The 25,349-nt window shown below is 39.4% G+C and overlaps 1 protein-coding gene across 1 annotated transcript in view; it reads left to right on the top strand.

Annotated features, from left to right (window-relative positions):
• Cad87A (cadherin 87A) overlaps positions 1 to 25,349 on the top strand; it is a 1,045,423-nt gene that overhangs the window by 534,363 nt on the left and 485,711 nt on the right. The window contains exon 18 of the mRNA XM_090395555.1: positions 9,339 to 9,408. Coding sequence (XP_090251681.1) covers positions 9,339 to 9,408 — 70 coding nt within the window. The remainder of the gene's footprint in view (positions 1 to 9,338; positions 9,409 to 25,349) is intronic.

The raw sequence follows: 25,349 nt of genomic DNA on the forward strand, positions 1-25,349 counted from the left end.
TCATATTCTTCAAAATTTAAGTTAAAAGTCATCAATTACATAAAAGAACATGTAAATAAAGCTTCAGTGAGTGTGTGATTAGACAGTGGAGATGTTTAAAATATTGATTTTTTAATTTTGGGTTCGAAAAAGTAGCGTTCGTCTTATATATGGAGGCATCTTATACACAGAAAAGTACAGTATGTATCATTTTAAGTGAAAAGTTGAAACTTGATAGAATGAAAAACAAAAATATTTAAGAAAAGTGTCAGAATGAATAAATAAATGAATGGCTAAAAATATCATATGGAGCATATTAATAGAATAAACTGAAATATGAAAAAGCCAATTAGCAAGCAAACAAAAGAAAGGACACATTGCCTATATTTTAAGTACTGTAAACATAAGCTTAAAGCAAGAACATGATAAAATACTAGAGAAGAAAGATTTTTAGGGAGAATTTAAATTAGAATAATATAGATGGGATTGAGGTGATGTAGGAACAAGAAAAATAAATTTCTTTTATTTTGGAACAGAAGCTGTATAATGGAGAGCACACAAAATTGGAAAATGTGACTGAATGGGGTACTGAATCTTCTACTTGGTGAGAACTGATCATACAGAACGATGAGAAATCATACATAGGTGATGATTACCTATATATGATTTCTTCTATGAGGAAAGATATATGTGGATTTAAAAAACTGGTAATTATGAAAAGATCAGGAGGCAACTTAGAGATATAACATGGAATGTGGGGTTAGGTAGAAAGGAAATCATTGTTGCTTACGCTGTAGTCAAGAGCTGCTTAACAGAATAATATCTAATAAAAAACAGGAGGCTAGCTTAGGTAGGTGTAAAACAGATGAATGGAGAGATTAAGCATACTTGTTTGGCCTAATGGATATTGTATCTGTCATAACCAATATAACTCTTGGTGAGAACTGATCATTCTGTATGATCAGTTCTCACCAAGTAGGAGACATTATGATTAGATATACATTGTGGATTTGAATCTCATTATGGACATGGATGTTTGGAAAAATTGCCTTAAAGTGGCTTGAAGCTCCATCTTTGGTCTCTAAGAGCAGACTGTTTCTACAGTATGTAACTCTTAATCAATTCATGATAATAATTTGACAGTATAATTTGAGGGTATAATTTGACAAAACACATCACAGATAAGTAACGGCACCTGTGCGAAGGAAAATGGCGGCCAGTAATGAAGGTTCGCCATCGTTATCAAAGAACGGTAGCATAAAAGAAATGAGTCAGTGTACTAGCTGTGAAATGTACGCTTTGCGGAGTGCGGTCGGAGTGTGGTTAGATGATAATAAAGGATTGAATGTGTGTAGAAAATGTAGGGAGAATGCGGAATTGAAGTGTATTTCGGATCGTGAGTGTGATATTTTTGTCAACCTTCAGAATGAAGGAAACAGGGATATGACAAGAAACGGCAAGGTTGTACATGAAAATTGTGAGAGTGTGAATGTAGAAAGTGTGAATGATAGTATAAATGGTTTCTCAGAGAACAAAAAAGATGAGATAGATGCATTGAGTGAGATCGCGTTGTTGAATAGTGCGATAGAAAGAGCAAAACAGCAGCTAGAGTGCATGAACAAAAGTAGACTGAATGAACCAACCAATAATAAAAGGTATGACAGGAAAAATAGACGTATGAATGTGAACATGAACAAAATGAAGGATAGAGTGCTGTATGGAGACTCGTTAGTACGAGGTGTGTTAGTAGAGGATTTGACAAAATCGTACCAACCTGGTGCGACCATAAAGGACGTAACTGCGTCTATTAGAGAGCAAAAGGAAAGGGTGAAAGAAATGATTGTTGTGGCAGGTACGAATGATTTGAAAGGAGATAAAATGGAAATGATAGAAGACCTGAATGAATTGTTTGAGGTAGCAAAAGAAAAGAGTGAGAGAGTTAGAATGATTAGTCTTTTGCCACGGTATGACAGTGAAATGTTTAAAAGGAGGGCTAAAATTGCAAATGACTTTATGCGTCGGTTATGTATGACGAGTGGTGTGGAATTTGTGGATGTGTGGAGTGAGTTTGATGGGCGAAAGGATCTATATAAGATGGATGGCTTGCATTTGAATGGTTACGGTGTAAGAAGACTTGAGAAAGTGTTGCTGAATGTAGTGGATGTGCAAATTCAGGGAAACTAGATTTGTTAAGGGGGGGGGAGTAGAGATACAGTCCTTATGGAGGCAGTTGAATGTAAGAATGAATATAATATGCCAGAGCAAATAAGGACAACAAATCTGAGTGGGATAGTTAATATAAGGCATCAAGGTAGGGTTGGGGCTAATGGGGGTCTTAAATTCATGTACACTAATACTAGGAGTATTAGGAACAAGAAGGAAGAGTTTTTGGCCATGGTTGGCACTTCCAGACCACAGGTTATAGGTATTAGTGAAACATGGCTGACTGTAGATGATATAACTAGTGGGATTGAATGTGATGGGTATAGTGTGTTCAGGAATGACAGAGAGAATAAAATGGGGGGAGGAGTATTGTTGATGATAGCTGATGAGCTCCAGCCAAGGAGAATAGAAGTTGAATTGCAGTATAGAGAAAAGAGCACATTTGAGGCCATGGGAGATTTCAACTATGGTCGCATTGATTGGAGTGAAGAGAGGACACACGGGAGGAAGGAACTGGATTTTATGCGGTTATTAAGGGATAACTATCTGCGACAGCATGTAATGGAAAATACTAGGGGTCAGAGAGTGCTTGATCTAGTAATTACATCTGAGGATTTGGCTGTAACAAATATGATCACATTGCCACCAATCGGTGAGAGTGATCATAGGGTCTTAACTTGGGAGGTGGCTAAAGGTGTAGAATTTTCAATTAAGACAGGGTACATGTGGAATTATCGGGCTGGAAAGTATGACAAGCTTAGGAGTTTGATTGGTTCAGTGCCATGGCATGTACAACTGCAAGGACTAGAAGTTGATAGTGCATGGGAGGTAGTTAAGAAGTGCTTGCATGAAGCAATGGCTGACTGTATACCTAGAGTCCGAATATTAAATCAAGTAGGGGTTAAATGGATGAATAACACCATTAAGCTTGAGTTGCAAAAAAAGAAACAACTATGGAGGGAATTTAAGGAGAAGGGTGACCGGCAGGCACATGAACGGTATAAAGCACAGGCCAGAAGGGTGACGAGTGTGGTAAGAAAAGCAAAAAAGGATTACGAAAGAACATTGGCCATGCAGGCTAAAGAGAATCCTAAACAGTTTTTTAGATGTGTAGCAAGTAAAAGGAAAAATGTACATGGCAGATTGATTTTAAAGAATGCCGATGGTAGGGAGGTAACTGAATCAGTTGAGATAGTTGAGTTACTGAGTGAGCACTTTGCAAAAGTATATCATCCAGGTGGTGACATTGCAGAAACGAATAAACCAGTAGATTATACGGGAATTGTGGTTAATGAAGTGGAGGTGAGTAGTCTATTGCATAACCTCAATGTCAATACATCTGTGGGATTGGATGGTATACCAGCTGGTGTTGTACGAGAAGCAGCTAAAGAATTGTCAGTACCCTTGACCATTTTGTTTAATTTGAGTCTCGGGTCTGGGTTAGTCCCGAGCGGGTGGAAAGAGGGGAAAATAGTTCCACTGCATAAAGGTGGTTCCAAGACTGCTGTAGTAAATTACCGACCGATTAGCATATCAGGAATCATTGTCAAGGTCTTAGAGAAAATAGTCAAGAGGAAAATACAAGATTGGATAGAAGAAAATGGGATACTGTATCGGGGACAGCATGGTTTTGTGAAGGGTAGGTCATGCCTAAGTAACTTGCTCACGTATTATAACACAGTGACGGCTGAACTGGATAAGGGTAATGGGTTTACGGTGATTCTACTGGACCTTGCCAAGGCCTTTGACAGGATTCCACATGGAATTCTAATCAGTAAATTGCAGCATATGGGAATGGACATAGGGTTGGTGAGATGGATAGGAGGGTGGTTGACGGAGAGATATCAGAGAGTGGTTTACTTGGGAGTAGAGTCCACAAGACGGCCTGTGACTAGTGGTGTGCCACAAGGATCTGTTCTTGGACCACTGCTGTTTAATTTGTTCATAAATGATATAGGAAATGATCTGAGAGGAACAGTTCATTTGTTTGCGGATGATGCGAAGTTGGGTAGGGCAATAGTGAATGCAGATGACGTCAAAATTTTGCAGGATGATTTGGATAGATTGGAGGTCTGGGCTAAGAAGAATGGATGTCAGTTTAATGTGGCAAAATGTAAGGTTATGCATTTTGGGGTGAAAAGATTGGCGGCAGTTTACTGCATTGGTGGAACCGTGCTCCAGGAAATTGATGAGGCACGAGATTTAGGAGTGTTGGTAGATAAGGAATTGAAATTTAGGGGACACATTGCAAAAGTGACCAAAACAGCTCATCAAATCACTTGGTTGCTGAAGAATACGATGACAAGCAGAGACAAGCAGGTTATTGTTCCTCTGTATCGAGCCTTGATAAGACCCCATCTAGACTACTGTGCTCAGATTTGGTCACCTAGGTTTCTTCTTGATGAGGAGGAGGTGGAGAGGATCCAGAGGCGAGTGACCAAGATGATAGCAGGTCTGTGGAATGAACTGTGTGAGAACAGGTTGAGGATTTGTGGGTTGCAAAAATTGGTTGATAGGCGGAGGAGGGGAGATATGATTGAGACATTCAAATTACTGAAGGGTTTCTATAAAATTAATTCAGAAGATATTTTTGAGAACAGGGCTGGTTTTGGGAGGACTAGGGGACATCCATGGAAACTGGGCAAAAGTGTAGTTAGTAAAGGTGTTAGAGCTGGGTTCTTTACTTTTAGAGTAGTGAATGAGTGGAATGCGCTCCCTGAGTCTGTGGTGGATGCTGTGACAGTGAATGAGTTTAAGGCGAGGTATGATAGATACTGTATGAATGTCAAATAGTTGTGATGAATATGATTTGGGGCCTCCCTCGATGAGTCCAATGACTCCCTGGAGTTGCCCGTAATAGTAATAATGTAGTGATAAGTTTGCAACCTTTCATGAGTGGGATTCATGTTAAAAAATAATCTGGAAGAAGGGATTATGTAGCACGCTGAATACGAATGATGATAACTAGTTGCATGTTAAGAATAAAGAACAAGGTAAGCAAACAACTAGTTCTGCAAGAATAGAAAAGCGGATTATGAGTGGCAATTAGCCATGCAGGCCAAGAAAAATACCATACATTTCTTTCAATATGTGGTTAGTAGAAAAGAAATGATTGAGTGTTTGAAATTTCGTTGATGAAATTGGTAGACTGGTAACTGCTAATTTTTTTAACATAAAAGAACATGGTATGAATGTAAATTTAAGGAGGCCTATGAGATTCCTATCAATCACCCTAATCTTAACAATAATGATAGTCTAAAAATCCCAAGCATATGGAAGGTGCATATTCTACCCACTTAACCCTTCTCCCTAAGAGTTAATTATAAATTAACTTGTCATTGTCAAGGTCTTGAAGAAAGTAGTCAAGGGAAAAACACAGGAATGGATTGATGAAAATGAGATGCTGTATGGGGGGACAGCATGGCTTTGTGAAGGGTAGATCATGCCTCAGTAACTTGTTCAAGTTTTATAACACAGTGATGACTGAAATGGATAAGGGTAATGGGTGTACAGTGATTCTGCTGGACCTGGCTAAGGCTTTTGACAGGATACCACATTGAATTCTAATCCATAAACTACAACATATGGGAATGGATATTGGATTGGTGGGTGGTTGATGGAGAGATATCAGAGAGTAGTTTATTCAGGAGTAGAGTCCAAAAGACGGCCTGTGACTAGTGGTGTGCCGCAGGGTTCTGTTCTTGGACCACTACTGTTTAACTTGTTCATTAACGATATAGGGAAGGATCTAAGAGGAACAGTTCATTTCTTCGCTGATGATGTAAAGTTGGGTAGGGCAATAGTGAATGCAGAAGATGTCAAAATCTTGCAGGACGACTTGGATAGTTTGGAGGATTGGGCTAAGGAAAATGGATGTCAGTTTAATGTGGCAAAGTGTAAGGTTATGCATTTTGGGGTGAAAAGATTAGCAGCAGTATACCACATTGGTGGAACTGTACTCTAGGAGATTGATGAGGCCAGGGACTTGGGAGTGTGGTGGATAGGGAGATGAAGTTTAGGGGGCACATTGCAAAAGTGGCTAAATCAGCTCGTCAACTCGCTTGGTTGTTGAAAAATACTTTGATGAGCAGAGACATTGTACCCCTGTACCAAGCCTTGATAAGACCTCATCTCGACTACTGTGCCCAGATTTGGTCACCTAGGTTTCTTCTTGATGGGGAGGAGGTGGAGAGGATCCAGAGGCGAGTGACCAAGATGATAGCAGGTCTATGGAATGAACCTTATGAGAACAGGTTGAAGATTTGTGGGTTGCAGAAATTAGTTAATAGGTGGAAAAGGGTAGATATGATTGAGACATTCAAATTGCTAAAGGGTTTCTATAGGATTAATTCAGAGGATATTTTTGAGATCAGGACTGGTGGTGGGAGCACTAGGGGACACTATGGAAGCTGGGTAAGAGTGTGGTTAGCAAGGGTGTTAGAGCTGGGTTCTTTACTTTTAGAGTGGTAAATGAGTGGAATAAGCTGCCAGAGTCTGTTGTGGGTGCTATGACAGTGAGTGAGTTCAAGGCAAGGTATGATAGATACTGTGAGAATGTCATATAGTTGTGTGGACATGATGGCCTCCCTCGATGAGTCTAAGGACTCCCTGGAGTCGCCCGAAATAATAATAATATGATACACTTTACTTTACCCCCCTTTCCTTATTTCTTTCCAATACAATTTTGACCAGCAGTACAGGTATTTTCTCTGGTTTAAAGCTCCTTTCATTGTTAGATCACAATTGAGTGTCTGTCTAGTAAAGGCAGGCCTCGTTCACGATCTAACAATGGCAAACACCGTGACAAGACATTGGATATCAGTGATGGTGGTCTGTAACTTACATTAGTAAAAAAAAAAACTCCAGAGAAGAGAGCACAGAATATGTAATAAAATAAGGACAAAAATAGCCAGTACCATCAATAGGAGGTCCCTTCTACCAAGAACAGGTACCTCACATGTAAGAAAGAGTAGAGTTTGGGGAGTCATCAGAAGAACTAGAAATAGTTGGACATGATGTTTAGGGCCTCCCTCGATGATTCTAAGGACTCTCTGGAGTCTCCCTAATAATAAATAGGACCATAGGTAATCCAGGATTTTAATCTAATATAACAATTGTCATGTTAAATTAAGACATTATTTTTACTGTAACCAAACTATCTATATGAAAGAATGTTTCTCTGATGTTGTCTTAAATAGAATATAGCTTTGATGTAGTTTTTATTTTATTTCATTTATTGTAATTTTATTTTATTTTCACTAAAGGTCACGCAGGCCCATAGAATAACCGTTGATCAAATCATTGTCTCTTCAGGATACTATGTGAAATGTAATTTAGCTTGGCTCTGTATATATATATATATATATATACTCCAGATGATGACCTTAATATGAAGGTCGAAACATTGGGAAATTAAAATAATTATTAATAACATGGTTGTAGAGTCCATAATTTGTGTAAAATGAATGCTGATCACCGTGTAACAGTAAAGGAAAGGATATAGGTAACTATTGTTGAGAACTGTAGTTGGGATAATAAATAAACAATCCAAGGTGTTTCATCCTTGTAAGACTTTGAGGAATTTGGGTGTAAAGGTAATAGTGAAGGAAGCACTATTCTTCAGTGAGCAGAAAGTATATGAGGAAATAAGTAATCTTGATACTAATAAGGTAACAGAACTTAATGAGATATCACTGAATGTGTTAAAATAATACTTCAGTGAGTTGATAGCAGCCTTGATATACTTATTTAACAAATCTTTCATTGGGACAAAGGAATGAAAAAGGGTGAAAATTGTTCCATTTCATAAAGCGAATGATAAGACTGGTGTCAAATAAGCCATTCTGTGTTGTCACTGGAGGTGGTTAAAGTGCTGAAATGGGACTGAGGACTGAAGTTCAGAGACTGATAACAGCAGTATTCTCTCTCTCTTTCTCTTTTATGGTAAATATTATTATTATTATTACCCCAAGACCTCATGGAGTCAAAGACCATCTGGATTTATTAAAGGGAGGGGATGGTTTAAGAATGTTTTAAAGTGAATAAAAATTGAGCAGCTCTCAGATGTGAACTGTAGACTAAAATATACAAACGTTATTCAAGAAAAAATGAAAGAGTTTGACAACAATAACCAAACCTTTGAGATTCAGTTGCAAGCCCTGAAGAAAACATCAATTAATTCAGCCAGAGAGGCATGTGGTGAGGTTGTCTACAAGGATAGAAAAATCAGAAATCTATGGTGGACACAAAAAGTTAAAGAGGCAGTGAAGGAAAAGAAGAAGACATATCGAAAGTTCCTAGGAATAAGTCAATTTGTGCTCTTAGGGAATACAGAGACAAATGTAAGAAAGCTAAACACTGTGTAAAACTAGCTAAACAAAAGTCATAAGAAGACTTTGCCAAGAAACATTGAAAATAAATATCAGGAAGGTGGCAAAATATTCTGGAGAGTGTTGAAAAATCTCCAAAATGGAGGAAAGAGTGCTGTAAAAGAAATTAAAGATGATAAAGATGACATGAAAACTAGAGAAAAAAATATCCTTGATATATGGAGTAATTACTTCGAAAAATTGCTAAATGAAACAAGCAATGATAGAACAGTGGTAATAAACACTCAACAGGTATGCAATCAGGAATAAATATCCACACTTGAAGTAGAAAAAGCCATCAAAAGCCTGAAATGTGGAAAGGCATCTGGAATAGATGATATTCAACCAGAAATACTGTAGTATGGAGGTATGAAAGTCTTACAGTGGCTGCACTGCATAGTTCAGGTCTGGACAGAGGGACAAATTCCAGATGATTGGAGCAAAGCTCTCATAGTACCCATATACAAAAAGGGAAATTCAAACTGAATGTTTGAATTGCAGAGGTATTTCCCTACTAACTGTTCCTGGTAAGATTTATTCAGGTATACTTGAGAAGGATTGTGGAAGGGAAGCTTAGTGAAGAACAAGCTGGATTGTGTGTGCATAGCAGTGAGTAAAGTACGTATGCCCTCCATGATGTGTCTTTTGACTTTTGTGGTGATCTATTATTAATAATAATAACATAATATTATTTTCTCATATAATGTTGTTATTCTCAAATCTGAAATAGTTATAAAAGTTTTTTACATTCTGAGTTTAATTAGAATATGAATATATTAATATCTGCATTAAGACATAGTTATGATAATATGTAACCTCTCACTGTAGAATTATACTGACTGTTCAAGCAAGTGATGGAAAAGGAGCTGCAACAACAACAGTGAAAATTACTGTTAGGGTATGTATTATTTTGCTACAGAAATTATTTGAAAAACAATTCTCTTTAGAATATAATTTTACTCTAACTGAGGTGCATTATGAGTGGATGCAGTGCATATAATATCAATTATTCTGTTATATATTTTTCATGGCTGTAATTGACAAAACTATCTAGTTATAGTTGCAGCCACAAACATATATATATATATAATTCATGACTGCAGCTATAACTGTTGCAACATTTTAGCTAAATTTCCTGTTATATCAATTCTGCTTTTGCAATGATTGCAAGTTTGGTTTCTCTCCATGGAGCATAAAGTTTCATTGCAGAAGGCACAATGACCATTATTCACACAGTACCTATCACACTTTTCCTTGAGCTCAACCATTGAAAACAATCGTGACTGACATAGGCACCTTGTTTGGGTGCACCAAAAATAAACATGAAAATAGTAGTCTTGAGGTTGAACTTATTTAGATTTATATAGAGTTTGAAGCTTTATAGGTGAGCAGATGCTCCTTCTCTCTACAGAAGAAGAGTGGGATACCTGTAACATGAGAAAGTTGTTGTGAATAAGTGGAGATTGGAGTGATATAAGAGAATGGTACTGCAGGATTGAGAGAAACAGGAATAAAAATGAAATGGACAGGAGGCAAGACATAAGGAGAGTAGGTGCTGAAAGCAGTAGCTAAGGTGTGTATGAATTATAGTTAAATGAATGAATATCATCATCAAGCTGGAGCTGCAAAAAGAGAAACAGATGTGGAGGGAATTTAAGGAGAAAGGTGACCTGTAGGAATATGAATAGTACAAGGCACAGACCAGAAGGGTAATAGTGTGTTAAGAAAGGAAAAAAGCATACTATGAAAGGAAGTTAGCAATGCAGGCTAAAGAGAATCCCAAACAGTTCTTTCGATATGCTACAAGTAAAAAAAAAGAATGTATATGGCAGAATGATTTTAAGGAATGCCAATGGTAAGGTGGTAACCAGATCAGTCAAAATAGTAGGATTACCAAGTGAGCACTTTGCAAGAGTATATCATCCAGGTGGTGATATACTCTTAAAAATAATATTATAATAATAAAATATAATAATAATAAAAATAATATTATTATTATTATTATTATCCAGGCCTCCATGGAGTCAAAAGACTCATCATGGGAGGTCATTTTTAGGAAACACAAAGTTTATCATACCACATCTTGAACCCATTGACCGTTCTCACTCCAACCACTCTCTCTCAGGCAATGCATTCCAAAATTCAACCACCCTCTATGCAAAGAAACCACTCCTCACTCTCTTACTCACAGCCTCCTTTCATAACTTCCAAGGATAGGCCCTTGTCATCGCTCCTTCCTGCCTTCCGCCAAGTGAAAGAACTCTCCAGTGTCTACCCTGTAACTGCCTCTCAACAGTTTAAGTCCCAATCATATCACCTCTCCTTCTATCCACCAAAATCTGCAGTCCACATTCCCTCAGTTGATCCTCATAACTCATATTGTACAGTCCTTAAACTATCTTTGTTATCTGTCTCTGTACCCTTTCCACAGTCAAATCCTGGGGACCAAATCTGAGAAAAATAGTCTAAGTGTGGTCTGATCAGGGTCTTATACAATGGAATGATAACTCTTTTATCTCTGCAGGTCAGTGTCCTTTTTATTATTGCAGCAATCCTTAGTGTTACCTTCACCAACCTGCCCTATCCCTCTAGTATCAAAATCTCCTCCAGGATGAAATACTCCGATAAAGTGCTCATTGAACAACCCCACTATGTCGCCTGCTTCAATCATTCTATTCCCATTTTTATCCTGCAATGTCATTCTTCCACAATCATTTCTCTGCCTACTGGCCACATAGCTAAAAAATTCCCTATGATTTTCTTTGGATCTTAGTGCCAATCTCTTCTTATATTCCAGTTTTGCCTTCCTCACCATTCTGGTCATTCTCCTGGCCTGCGTCTTATATTCTTCATGTATCTGTCCTCCACTCCTCTCCTTATATCTCTTCCATAATCTCTTTTTCAACTGCAGTTCCTGTTTGATATCGTTTGTCATCCACTTTACACCAAATTGTGTCTGCTTCTTCACCCGTGGAATACAGCTTACTATTGCTGCTAGCAAATATTCTTTCACAATTTCCCAAGTACTAATGATATCCTGGCCTTCCAATTCTGCCCTCCATGGCACTGCCCCTAGTTGATACCAAAGACTATTATAATCACCTGCACATGGTCACTTTCTCCAACTGGTGGGAGAGATGTCATCTCACTTATTATCAACTCTTCTGATGCTATGACCAAATCCAAAACTCTTGAACCTCTTGTTCCCTCTATTACATGCTGTTGAAGACATTTGTCCCTCAAGAATTCCAGAAATTCTATCCACTTCTTACTACTTGCATTTTTCTCTTCCCAGCTTATACTGCTGTAGTTAAAATCTCCCATAACAATCATTCTTCTTGCACTTGCCAAGCTCAACTGCCTAAACATCTGCTGGTCCCCACCCTCTGTGCTCCTTGGTCTGTAGCAACACCCCACTAAATATCCTGTCTTGGCCACTTCTACCTCACACTATATGCTTTCAGAACCATTTTTGTCACTGCCTTCAAAAGCCTCCACTCTTAGAGGACATAGGTCATCACTTATCATAAGCAGTATTTCACCACCATGTTTTCCTTTCCTATCCTGCCGTAAAATGCTGTACCCTGCCATTTCAATTCCAGTTAGTATATCATCCTCCGTCAACCACGTCTCAGAGATCCCAATAATCTTCGGCCAGGTTGATGCTATCAGTGCCACCAATTCATCTCCTTTTTTTCAGATACTCCTGACATTAGTATAGGGCATAAAAATGTCACTGCTTCTATACCTATCATTGTCCCTTCTCAACCCCCCCCCCCCCTGTTCTCAATGTTACCTGATGTCGTTGCAGGAATGAGAGAGCCAAAGGATTATACAAGAACTGAGGTAAATAAAATGGAGGTGCATAGCATATTACAGAATCTTAATGTCAATAGACCTGTTAGATTGGATGGTATACCAGCTCGAGTTTTATATGAAGTGGTGAGGGAATTGTCAGTGCCCTTGATGATATCATTTAAGCTAAGTCTCAGCTTTGGGTTAGTTCCAGGAGAGTGGGAAGAGTTCCATTGCATAAAGGAGGCTTCAAGACTGATGTACCAAATTACTCACCAGTCAGCATATCAGGAGTTGGTGTCAAAGTATTGGAGAAGTTGGTCAAGAACAAAATACAGGAATGGATGGATGGAAATTGGATACTGTATGGGGAGAGGGGGATGAGAGCAGCATGGTTTTGTGAAAGATAGGTCATGCCTCAGTAACTTGTTCACATTTTATAATACAATGACAACTGAGTTGGATAAAGGTAATGGGTTTTACAGTGATACTGCTGAACTTTGCAAAGGCCTTTGACAGGATACCACATGGAATTCTAATCAATAAACTGCAGCACATGGGGATGGATATAGGGTTGGTGAGATGGAAAGGAAGGTGGTTGATGGAGAGATATCAGAGAGTAGTTTATTCAGGAGTAGAGTCCAAAAGAAGGCTTGTGACTAGTGGCTTGCGCAGGGTGTTCTGTTCTGACTGCTACTGTTTAATTTGTTCATTAATGATATTGGAAAGGATCTGAGAGGAACTGTTCAATTATTTGCCGATGATGCAAAGTTGCATAGAGCAATAGTTAATACAGATGTTGTCAAAATTTTGCAGGATGATTTGGATAGATTGGCAGACTGGGCTAAGGAGAATGGATGTTTTTATTTTAATGCGGCAAAGTGTAAGGTTATGCTGGAAGTTTTTTTCCACTTGGTTAGACTATGATAAATTTAGTTTAATCCTTTATCCAAGTGTAAGCAAACAAAGTTTGTGCCTGAAGTATCTTCAGGACTGAGGCAACTCGTGGTAAAGCTGGCCCAAGCTCTCATCACTCCTTGTCTTAGTATCTCCCATAATGTAAAGCACATCTCCTTGCAGACATGTATAATGCCATGCATTAAAGGAAGGGCCACTATCCAGACTAGTTTTCAATAAAGGTCGAAACCAATCTGGGTAGGGGTGTTTACAGTTTAAAAGTCTCAATCATATCACCTCTCCTTCTTCTATCCACCAAACTCTGCAGTCCACATTCCTTCAGCCGGTCCTCATAACTATCCTTGTACAGTCCTGAAACCATCTTTGTATCCTTTCCACAGTTAATTTATCCCCTTCAAAGACTTATACAACAGAATGATAACCCTTTTATCTCTGCAGGTCAGTGTCCTTCTCATAATTGCAGCAATCCTCTGTGTTACCTTCACCATCTTTGCAATATGTCCCCTAAATTTCAGGTTTCTATCAATCATCAACCCCAGATCTCTTGTTTCCCCTACTTCCTCCAGCATAACTCCTCCCATAGAGAATGCAGCATCCCATCGATGTTTCGACCTTTAATGAAAACCGGTCTGGATAGTGGCCCTTCCCTTAATGCATAGCATTATACATGTCTGCAAGGAGATGTGCTTTGCATTATGGGAGATACTAAAACAAGGAGTGATGAGAGCTTGAGCCAGCTTTACCACGAGTTTCTTCAGTCCTGAAGATACTTCAGGCGCAAACTTTGTTTGCCTATACTTGGATAAAGGATTAAACTAAATTTATTAATGTAAGGTTATGCATTTTGGGGTGAAATGATTATCAGCTATATACCACATTGGTAAAACTGTACTCCAGGAAATTGACAGAGCCATAGACTTGGGGTGTTAGTGAATAGGGAGTTAATGTTTAGGGGATAGATAGCAAAAGTGGCTAAAGCAGCTCACTTGGTCACTTGAATCAGATCACTTGGTTACTGAAGAATACTTTGACAAGCAGGTTATTGTTCCTCTTTATCGAGCCTTGATAAGATTCCATCTTGACTACTCTGCACAGATCTGGCTGCCAGGATTTCTTGGTGATGAGGAGGAGGTGGAAAGGATCCAGAATCAAGTGACCAAGATGATAGCAGGTCTACGGAATGAACCTTATGAGAACAGGTTGATGATTTGCGAGTTACAGAAACTGGTTGATAGTTGGAAAAGAAGTGATATGATTGAGACATACAAATTATAGAGGGGTTTTTACCAGATTAATTCAGAGGAAATTTTTCAGAAAAGGGATGTTGGTTGGAGAACTAGCAGGCCATCCATGGAAACTGAGTAAGAGTGTAGTTAGCAAGGGTGTTAGAACTAGGTTTTTTTGTTTAGAGAGTAGCGAATAAGTAGAATAGGTTGCCAGAGCCAAGTATGACAGATATTGCACAAATGTTGGATAGTTCCTGACATGATTGTTTACGGCCCCCTCAATGAGTATAACGACTCCTTGGAGTTGCCCGTAATAATAATGAGGGTGGTCAATATAGGCAAGGGAAGTACTTAAATCTGAGAGAGAGAGGGGAGGGAATTATTGGTTAATTGGTTAAAGAAAAGCCAAGGGCAAAGATTAAAAAATCCATAGCTGAGAGCGGTTATGAGTAATCTGAAAACGGACTAACGGGAATTACACTCGCACTATAGCAAAATCTCATACAGACAGCAGGAATAGTTTATTATGGTGGATTGCTTATTATCGAGTGGATTGTTTTTTGCACAGTATTGCACCTGTGATTGCATTTGTTAGGATGGATTTTTCAGTAGTTTATTTAGTAAGTTTGCTATAGTGAGAATCAATTATACCAAGTTTCTTCATGAAATGCCAGGAGAATCTACAATTAAGGGAATGAAATTGTTGCATTGATTGAGATCATCCACCAAAAAAAAATCTTGAAATAAGTGAAATGTAACTAGATAAGGATAATAATAATATTATTATTATTACACCCTACATGGACTTGACAGACTCATCATGGGAGTTGGTTCAACTGACAACATATTTATCATATAGAATCTTAAAATCCTTAGCACTCTTTGCATTAAAACACATTCGGTAATGCATTCCATTCACTGCAATTCTCCATGTAATAAATCTACTCCTCACATCCTTCTTCACCACACTTTTACATAACTTCCAGGAATGACTTCTGGTTATTCCTCTCTCACCATCTACTCTTTTTTATAATCCCCTCTGGATTAATCTGAAAAAATCTAGCATGTGGCATTGAATTTGAACTGTGTAGAAGAAAGTGATTTTTAATTGGTGAATAGTCTGTTTTTTTCCCGTTTTTCTACATTTTTGAGTGCTAAATTGTTTCTCTGAATACGAGTGTACTTCAGTGGTTGTTTTTTGAAAGTTAGTTGCTGTCACGATATAATATATTTTGGTTACCGTCGGAATCGAATGCATAATAACGGTGGAAGACAAAACGAAGCTAAGTTTTCATTACTGTATTTAGTTATATTTCATTTTATTTAGTGTACTTAAATGTTTTGTTTTGCTTGTAATTGTTTGTACTTTTTTTTCTATTTATTTAACGGAATTTATTAATTGAATAATTAACGATTATGTTACTCAGCAGTAAGGAATGATAACGGATTCAGCAGCAGTCGCAAGTGGCGTATCGCCAAGTCCTCCGCCATTTAAGAACTCGATTATTAGCAATATCATAAGGGACTTTGTGGCATGCAGTACTTGCAGCATGTATGCGTCTCAGGAATTAGATATGTGGCTTGTGAAAGAGAGTGTATATGCGCAAAATGCAGGCAGTTGGAGGAAATAAGTGCATTAGAAATATCGATATCCGACTTTGTTGCTCCAGGAACGGGGAATGAATGTAGGAAGACAAGTAGTGTGATAGGAGAGAATAAAATAAAGATATATATGAATGAGAAAATAATAGTTGATAGTGTGGAAGGTGTGAGTGACTGTGAAAGTTTGGGAGAGTGAATTTAGATTAAGAGTAACTGACCTGCAGAGGGAGATAGATGAGTTGAAAGAGGAGGTGGAATGTCTTGTGAATGAGAGCAGAAGTATGAAAGATAAGATTAGGAGAATGGAAGAGATAAATGCAAGGAGAATCAGAGTAGGAGAGAGAGAGAGAATTTAGGGAGTATGAGTGAGAGGTATGGGGGTGCTAGAAGAGGAGAGAATGGAAACAGTAGAAGAGAGGGAATGAGAGAGAGGTATGGGAATGCTAGCAGACGAGAGGATGGAAACAGTAAGAGAGACGGAATGAGAGAGAGATATGGAAGTGCTAGAAGAGGAGAGAATGGAAACGGTAGGAGAGATGGAATGAGAGAGAGGTATGGGAATGCTAGAAGACGAGAGGATGGAAACAGTAGGAGAGACAGAATGAGAGAGGGATATGGAAGTGCTAGAAGTGGAGAAAATGGAAACAGTACGAGAGAGGGAATAAGAGAGATGTATGGGAGTGCTAGAAGAGGAGAGAATGGAAACAATAGGAGAGAGAGGTATGGGAATGCTAGAAGAGAGAATAGCAGTAGAGGAGAGGGAATGAGAGAGACCTATGGGAATGAAAGAATGGAAACAGTAGGAGAGAGGGAATGGTAAGAGGTATAATGTATGACGACTCAATGATCCGTGGTGTTCAAGATAGGATGCGTGAGGAGTGTTTGCCAAGAGGAACAATAGAAAGGATGGATGAGATGATTGTGAATGTAGGAACGAATGACTTGAGTGGTAATGTAAGTCGGGCAGTGAGAGATATGACGTTTTTGCTTGAGACTGTACAGAAGAAGACAGAGAGAGGAAAAATAGTGTGTGTGTTGCCTAGGAATGATAATGATGAGCTGAGCAGAAGAGCTGTGATATTGAATGGCATAATAGCAAGAATGTGTGACAAGAGAGGACTGGTATATGTGGATGCTTGGAGTGCGTTTGAGGAAAGAGAGGAATTGTATGCAAGAGACCATTTACATTTGAATAAGGAAGGATGTAGGCATCTGGAGAGATTGCTGTTCTGAACAAGTCTGTGTGTCCCAGGGAGGATGATAGCAGGGGGTGGCCTCTTGTGGGAACGAATACTTGGGAGAAGAGAGACGGTGTCAGGTAACACTGAGCCCAGTGGAGTCTAGAAGGGGTAATGCTGGGTATAGGAACAGTGGCATTTATATACTTTATACTAATGCCAGGAGTATCCGGAATAAGGGAGAGGAATTGGTGGTGCAGATAGCATCAGCCTGGGCAAAAATTATTGGGATCACTGAGACGTGGTTGACAGAAGGGGATATAATAACAGGAATAGAAGTCGCTGGGTATAGCATTTTTCGTCAGGATAGGAGGGGAAAGTGTGGTGGTAGGGTACTGCTTATGATAAGTGATGACCTATGTCCTCTAAGAGTGGAGGCTTTGGAAGGAAGGGAGGCAAATGATTTTGAGACCATATGGTGTGAGGTAGAGGTAGGCAAGAAAGGATATTTAGTGGGGTGTTGCTACAGACCCAGGAGCACGGAGGATGGGGACCAGGAGATGTTTAGACAGCTAAGTTTGGCAAGTGCAAGAAGAATGATTGTTATGGGAGATTTTAACTACATTAGTATAAATTGGAGAGAGGAAGATGCATGTAGCAATAGTGGAATGGAATTTCTAGAATTCTTGAGGGTAGGCAACATATAACAGAGGGAACAAGAGTTTCAAGAGTTTTGGATTTGGTTATAGCATCAGAAGAGTTGATAATAACTGAGATATCTCTCCCATCATTTGGAGAGAGTGACCATATAGTTTTGACTTGGAAAATGAGTAGACATGCAGGAGTATCAAAGAGACAGAAACTTATGTGGAATTATAATGCAGGTGATTATAATAGTCTTAGACGTCAACTTCGGGAAGTTTCATGGAGGGAGGAATTGGAAGGCCGGGATATCGTTGGTACGTGGGAAATTGTGAAAGAATATTTGTTAGCAGCAATGGTAAGTTGTATACCACGAGTGAAGAGGACACAATTTGGAGTAAAGTGGATGACAAGCAATATTAAACAGGAATTGCATGTGAAAAAGAGGCTATGGAAGAGATATAAGGAGACAGGTGAAGAAAGGATGCGTGAACAATATAAGACACAGGCCAGAAGAGTGACTAGTGTGGTAAGGAAAGCGAAACTGAAATATGAGAGGAGATTGGCCCTAAGATCCAAAGAAAATCCTAGGGAATTTTTTAGCTATGTGGCCAGTACGAGGAGAAATGACTGTGGAAGAATGATATTTAGGGATAAAAATGGGAATAGAGTGACTGATGCAGAGGACATAGTGGAATTGTTCAATGACCACTTTATTGGAGTATTTCATCCTGGAGGAGTCAGTTTTAATGCTAGAGGGATAGGGCAGGTTCAAGGTTTAGAGGTACAGGAGGAGAGTGTGTTTCAGATACTGAGAACTCTGGATGTCAATAAAGCTTTGGGACTGGATGGTATTTCACCACGAGTTTTGAGAGAATGCGCTAGGGAACTGATAGTGCCTTTAACCTGGATTTTCAATGAAAGTCTGGCTTTGGCAAAGGTGCCTAGGGAATGGAAGGAAGGTAAGATAGTGCCATTGCATTAAGGGTGGTAACAGACTGGAAGTGACTAATTATAGACCAGTCTGTGTGTCATCAGTTGGTAAGATCTTGGAGAAAGTAGTGAGGGACCGTATACAGCACTGGGCAGATGAGGGTAATGTTATCTGTGAGAGTCAACATGGATTTGTGAAAGGGCGCTCTTGTTTTAGCAATATGCTAGCCTTTTATAATAAAGTTACAAGAACATTAGATGAGGGAAAGGCATATACTGCAATTTTCTTAGACTTAGTGAAGGCATTTGACAGGGTGCCACATGATAAGCTGATATTTAAGTTGCAACACATGGGTCTGGATGTCAGATTGGTCAACTGGATTCTGGATTGGCTGTCTGATAGGTATCAGAGAGTTGTGTATGGTGGAGCAGTTTCAAGGAGACAGAAGGTTACAAGTGGGGTCCCACAGGGCTCATTACTAGGACCTATATTGTTTAACTGTTATATCAATGACATTGCCAGTGGATTGCAAGGGGATATTCAGTTGTTTGCGGATGATGCGAAGCTGGGAAGGATTATTAGTAATAGTGCAGATGTGGTAGTCCTGCAAGAGGATTTGAATCAGCTAGATAGATGGGCAAATGAATGGGGGGTGTAAGTTTAATGCAGCAAAATGTAAGGTCTTGAGGTTTGGGAAAAATCGATGGGATGCTGCATACTCTATGGGAGGAGTTATACTGGAGGAAGTTGGGGAGACGAGATCTCGGGTTGATGATTGATAGAAAGCTGAAGTTTAGGGGATATATTGCCAAGGTGGTGAAGGTAACACAGAGGATTGCTGCAATTATGAGAAGTACACTGCCCTGCAGAGATAAGAGGGTTATCATTCCGTTGTATAAGTCTCTGATCAGACCACACTTGGATTATTGTTCTCAGATTTGGTCCCCAGGATTTGAAGCGGATAAATTAACTGTGGAAAGGGTACAAAGGCGGATAACAAAGATGGTGTTGGGACTGTACAATGTTAGTTATGAGGATTGGCTGAAGCAGTGTGGACTGCAGAGTTTGGTGGATAGAAGGAGAAGTGATATGATTGAGACTTTTAAACTGTTGAGAGGTGGTTACATGGTTGACACTGGGGAGTTATTTCACTTGGTTGAACAGCGGGAAGGAGTGATGACAAGAGGCCATCACTGGAAGTTACGAAAGGAAACTGTGAGCAAGAGGGTGAGGAGTGGTTTCTTTGCATGGAGGGTGGTTGAGCCGTGGAATGCATTGCCTGATAGAGTGGTGAGGGCGAGAACGGTCAATGAGGTTAAGGAGTGGTATGATAGACTTTGTGTTTCTTAGGAAGAACCTCCCACGATGAGTCTTTTGACTCCATGGAGGCCTGAATAATAATAATAATAATAACTAACTTAAACATCTCTATCAGATCACCTCTCTTCCTCCTATCCACCAAACTCTGCAATCCACATTTCTTCAACCTCTCTCTCTTTCCATAGCCAGCATTCTAAAGTCTGGATATTTTCTTAGTCACTCATCTCTGGACCCTCTCCAGTGTCTCCACATCACATTGAAAACTAGATGACCAGGTCTGAGCACAATAGTGCAAATGTGGTCTGATCAGTGCCATATACAGTGGCACAACCACTTACTTATCCCTACATGTTAGAGTACTTCATATCATAGCAGCATTATGATGTGCCTCCTTTGCAACGCTAGCAATATGCCCTCTAAACTTCAGTCTACTGTCAACCATCACTTCCAAATCTCCAATCTTATCAACTTCCTGCAATACGGCACCATCAATATAGTACACAATGTTATATTTCTGCACTCCAAAATGCAACAGCTTGCACTTATTCAAATTAGAACCACAACCCCACTCTTTTGTCCAATTAAAAAATCGATTCAAATCTTAATGAAGGGAAGTAACATCAGCTCTGCTACTTATAATTGTTTTCAACTCTGCATCATCAGCAAATAACTGAAGATCCCCAGTTAGTCCACATGATATATCGTTTACAAACAAGTTAAACAGCTGGGGCCCAAGAACAGAACCTTTGGTCATGCCACTGGTTACTTCATGTTTTGAGACACTCGTCCATTCATACACAACTTACTGGCATCATTCTAATCCATCTAACAATATTCTATCTATTTCTATCCTCTGCAGCTTGTAGATCAACTTATCATGTGGTAATCTATCACACGCTTTTGCAAAGTCTATGAATATCACTGTATATGATTCTCCCTTATTTAACACACTTGTCACCTTTCATAAAATGCAAGCCTAAAACAGGACCTACCTTAAACCAGTATATGCTGATCATCATAAAGAATGCTATGTCCATCAACCCAATTCTGTATTCTATTCCTCACTAATCTCTCCAAAACTGGACCACAACTGCAGTTATGCACTGGCCTATAGTTTGAGAGTTCTGTCTTAATACCATGCTTGTGGAGTGTTACTATTTGAAGTTCTTTCCACTCCTTAGGAACCCTACCAACTGCAAGACTTTCATTAAATAACCAGGTCAAGGGCATAGCCAACTGTGGTGCACATTCCTGAATAATACATTGTGATATGTCATCCATTCCCACAGCCTTAGTAACATCTAACCCAACCAACACCTGATATACCTCTGATTCTTTCACTTCCAATTCTCCTAATACTTGCCTCTCTTTTATATATTGTACCAGATCATTTATACCAGTTGATATATGCTGATAAAGTGCTTGTTCAATAATTCCACTATATCCTTTGCAGCTGTTATTCTGCTGCCATCACTATCCACCAGTGTTAATATTCCATAATTATTCTTTCTCTTGCTGCTTGCCATGTAATGGAAAATTCCCTTTAGTTAACCTTGACCTGACTAGCCAATCTCCTCTCATACTGCCTTTTCCTTCTTTACCATGCTTGTCACCTTACTAGTCTGCACTTCATACTCTTTATGGATCTGATCACCACCAACTGTCTTGTACCTCCTGCATAACATTTTCTTTTCTAGCACTGCTTTCTTGATCTTGCTGTTTATCCATTTCATTCCCACTCTATTTACTCGCTTGACCTTTGGTATGAAGTCATACATTGCTTTTATCAGATACTGACTTGTGAGTTTCCATGCATTGTCAACATCTTTTCTGCTCAGCTCATCTACTCAACGTACTGATGCTAACTGTCTACAGAGCTTCCTATAATCACCCGCTTTATACTTCGACATATATTCTGGCATTGAGATGGAAGGTTAGAATTTAAGACGTATCTATTCTGCCTCTGGTTGGTGACAGTGATTATGTGGTACTCACTTGGGAAATGACTAAGTTTCTGAATTTTCCATTCTGAAAAGGTTACATGCTGAACTACAAAGTAGGAAGTTATGACCTACTGAGCAGTATCCTGATTTCAGTGGGATGGGATCAGTGGCTGGATGGAAAGAATATCGACAGTGCATGGGAAGCATTTAAAAAATACTTAAATGATACAAAATTAGAATGTGTCCTAAGAGTTCGAAGAATAAATAGGGTAGGAGTCAAATGGATGTGTAATCTTATTAAGCAAGAGATTCGTAAGAAAAGGATGATGTGGAAGGAATACCGTGTGCATAATGATGATGTCCGTTATGAAAGTTATAAGCAGCAGGCTAGAATAGTCACAACTGTTGTACAGAAAGCAAAGTCTGAGTATGAAAAGGTTCTGCATGCTAAAGACAACCCACAAGAATTCTATCAATGTGCTGCAAGTAAAAGAAAGAATGAATATGAAAGAATAACTCTTCTAATTGCAGATGGCATGTGAGGGTTACAGACTCAGAAGAGGTTGTTCAACTAATGAGTGCCCATTTTGTTAAAAGCTATCAACTTGGTGTACATGACATTGAGCTCATTGCTACCTCTTCACTGGATTTAGAATCCCAGGTGGAAGTGGTATTAGAACTGTTGCCCAATCTGAATAACAATTCAGCAATAGGGACTGATGGGATATCAGCACGTGTGCTGATATCCCATCAGTCCCTATTGCTGAATTGCAACATCCCTATTGCAACATAAAAGAGTGTTCAGCTGAACTGGCTATTCCTTTGAACCAGGCTGTTTAATATGAATCTCAGAACAGGAAAGATTCTGCAGGAATGGAAAGAATGTATGGTAATTCCATTGCACAAGGGTGGTGCAAAAGCAAACCTGGTTGGCCCAAGTGGTTAGCTTATCCGCTTTCCAGCCAAAAGGATGCTGGTTCAAATTTCACCATTGGAATCGATGTTTGTGATTATCTGTGAAAATACTAGTGGTGGTCGGTGGTAGATGCCGTTGGTGTAGATGATGAAGGTAGGTTGGGAGATGGAGAGTTGTAGAGTAGGTGCCCTCCCTCGATGAGTCTTTAGACTCCCTGGAGGTGTTACATAATAATAATAATAATATATTTTAGCTGGCCTGGTTGGCCGAGTGGATAGCTTATCCACTTTCCAGCAAAAAGGATGCTGGTTCAAATTCCGCCATTGGAATCGATGTTTGTGATTGTCTGTGAAAATACTAGTGGTGGTGGTGGACAGTAGATAGCATTGGTGTAGATTATGCAGTTGGTGGATGAGGTAGAGACGGAGAGTTTTTAGAGTAGGTGCCCTCCCTCGATGAGTCTTTGGACTCCCTGGAGGTGTCTAATAATATAATAATAATATTTTAGCCAGCCTGGTTGACCAATCTGCTCTCCAGCTAATAGGCTGCAGGTTCGAATCCTGCCGTGGGCACGGATGTTTGTGATTATCTGTGAAAATACTAGTGGTGGTCGGTGGTAGATGTCGTTGGTGTAGATGATGAAGGTAGGTTGGTGGAGATGGAGAGTTGTAGAGTAGGTGCCCTCCCTCGATGAGTCTTTGGACTCCCTGGAGGTGTCTAATAATATAATAATAATATTTTAGCCAGCCTGGTTGACCAATCTGCTCTTCAGCTAATAGGCTGCAGGTTCGAATCCTGCCGTGGGCATGGATGTTTGTGATTATCTGTGTAAATACTAGTGGTGGTCGGTGGTAGATGTCGTTGGTGTAGACGATGAAGGTAGGTTGGTGGAGATGGAGAGTTGTAGAGTAGGTGCCCTCCCTTGATGAGTCTTTCGACTCCCTGGAGGTGTTACATAATAATAATAATATATTTTAGCTGGCCTGGTTGGCCAAGTGGATAGCTTATCCGCTTTCCAGCCAAAAGGATGCTGGTTCAAATTCCGCCATTGGAATCGATGTTTGTGATTGTCTGTGAAAATATTAGTGGTGGTGGTGGACAGTAGATAGCATTGGTGTAAATTATGCAGTTGGTGGATGAGGTAGAGACGGAGAGTTTTTAGAGTAGGTGCCCTCCCTCGATGAGTCTTTGGACTCCTTGGAGGTGTCCAAATCTTATCCAGAATTTGGGAAACTTTAATATTTAAGCCTCCTTGCCCAACATCTAATGCTAGCCAACAGCACCCATAGAAGGTGTCCCTCATAGAACTTTAGTTTGTTTTTATTCTACCTGATTTCTTCCACTTATTGTTTCTTGTGTGTTATTACAATTTTAACATTGTATTTCTGATGATGTATCTCTTTGACTGAGATGAAATATTGCAATCCATTAAACTTGTTGTTTTAATTATTTCTCTATGTGCTGTAAATTATTCATTAAGGTGTAACATGACTGATTGTAAAAGGTTGTCTCTACAGTGCAAATTGGCACCCTCTATGGGTGTGATGATGGACTCTTGCTGAAGGTCTCAAAATAATGGTCTCTCAGAATTTAGGCAGTATGACAGCCAAATTTGTTTAAGTTTGAGAATATTGTAATGCTATAGCAGATACCACAAATAGTTTCTCTAGTTTAAATCCGTTTCTTTATAGGAGAGATTTTTCCCCCATTAATCTGGTAATCTGTATCCATGGCAAGGTCTACCCACCATGGAATGGCTGTAGTTAAGATGAGGTACATATTTTCTGTGTTATTCTAGATGGATATTGGTAGATGTTCCCATTTGTTGAAAGTATTTAAGTCTGAGGGAGCAAATGATGCTGTAAGCTCCAAGATGATCTAGATGGTAGTGTGGATCTTTATGTGAGCAGATAAAGGTACCTAAGCTGATATTCAAGTTGCAGCACATGGGTCTGGCTGTCCGATAGGTATCAGAGAGTTGTGTATGGTGGAGCAATATCAAAGAGGCAGAAGGTTACAAGTGGGGTTCCACAGGGCTCAGTACTGGGATCTATATTGTTTAACCTTTATATCAATGACATTGTCTGTGGATTGCAAGGGGATATTCAGTTGTTTGCGGATGATGTGAAGCTGGGAAGGGTTATCGGTAATAGTGCAGATGTGGCAGTCCTGCAAGGGGATTTAAATAAACTAGACATATGAGCAAATGAATGGGTGTATCGGTTCAATGCAACAAAATGTAAAGTCTTGAGGTTTGGGACACATCGATGGAATGCTTCATATTCTATGGGAGGAGATATACTGGATGAAGTAGGGGAGACAAGAGATCTGGGGTTGATGATTGATAGAAACCTGAAATTTAGGG

Source organism: Typopeltis vanoorti, chromosome 7 (assembly GCF_054136105.1).
Source record: "Typopeltis vanoorti isolate ZY-2024b chromosome 7, IOZ_Tvanoo_1.0, whole genome shotgun sequence".
Taxonomy (NCBI): Eukaryota; Metazoa; Arthropoda; class Arachnida; order Uropygi; family Thelyphonidae; genus Typopeltis; species Typopeltis vanoorti.